At 38.8% G+C, this 1,144-nt stretch overlaps 1 protein-coding gene across 1 annotated transcript; it reads right to left on the reverse strand.

Moving 5' to 3' along the window:
- Positions 1 to 561: 561 nt before the first annotated feature.
- On the reverse strand, positions 562 to 879 carry CG40635 (uncharacterized protein; the record flags this gene model as incomplete). Its single annotated transcript, NM_001110696.2, has 2 exons — positions 562 to 814; positions 869 to 879. Coding segments are annotated over 2 exons (264 nt in total), but the record flags the coding sequence as incomplete, so codon positions are not given.
- Between the last annotated feature and the right edge of the window lie 265 nt (positions 880 to 1,144).

The raw sequence follows: 1,144 nt of genomic DNA on the forward strand, positions 1-1,144 counted from the left end.
AGGAAAGTGCGTTATTTCATTGTTATATTTATTTATATTTATTTACAACTTGCTGATATACTAACTAAGCCGTTACCATCTGCAAGATTCATTACATTGAGAAGTGGACTTGGACTCTCAGAATGAATTAAAACATTATATGCTTAGATTGAAATGAAGAGGAAACAGACTGAACTGGGGCTCGTGATATAAAGTATCATTAAATTAAATTTAATTAAGTTTATGTGATAATTTTGAGGTTCTTACAAAGATGAATAATATTAGTTTTTAGTTAAAAATTGTTTGCAAAACTGAATTTATGTAAATAATATATTCAATTGATCTGGTTGGGTTTTACTGGGTTTCCCACCTGGTTTCCCACACCTCGCAGCGAATGCTGGATCAAAATTATTCCCAAGAAGGACATGCAAGTAATAAAAGTACAGCAATGTAACTTTTGAGGTGGCGTGTTGGAAAGTATGTACACATGTATGCAAAAGTCACACGGCTTACATATACTCCTGCATAGCAGAGAGGAGCGGCTGGGGTCTCAAATTCGGCAGCTGCACTAAGAACATGTGCGCCACGCTTCGACACTATGTATCGGGCGTGAATCATGCCGTACAGCTTTTCCTCATCTCCGGAGACCCAGTCCGTAGAACGGTCGAACACCAGATTCAGGAACACGTCCAGTGTCTGGGGGAATAACTCTAGGCCCGTCCGGTTGAACGGGTCCTGAATGTAGTCGATAGGCACGCGGCAAAGGAACTCGTTGCCCTTGATCCCGAGGAACGAACTGATCCAACTGCTATCTAATATCGGCTTATTGTTCTGGCTACAAAATTTTACTGTGACTTGCTATAATTTCCATAGGAAAACCCTAGCTTACTGGCTTGACATGTATAGAATATAATAAAAAGAAAGTACACTGCGAAATGACAAGGAATATGTCATAGTTACACCTATGTGTCAGTTGGGCCAAAAACAAATCAAACGTCAGAGTTTCGACAAGGCAGCAACCCTCAATGGTCCGAGGACTCGATGCCATTTACAAAGACCTCAAACGCATCAAAGCGGCAATTCCAGCTTTTATATTATTTTAAAACTATTATAAAGTTATAAATAATAGTATTGGTCGTAGTTAGTATTTTTTTCGTAATAGGTT

The sequence above is a fragment of the Drosophila melanogaster genome, assembly GCF_000001215.4.
Source record: "Drosophila melanogaster chromosome Y 211000022278760 sequence".
Lineage (NCBI taxonomy): Eukaryota > Metazoa > Arthropoda > Insecta > Diptera > Drosophilidae > Drosophila > Drosophila melanogaster.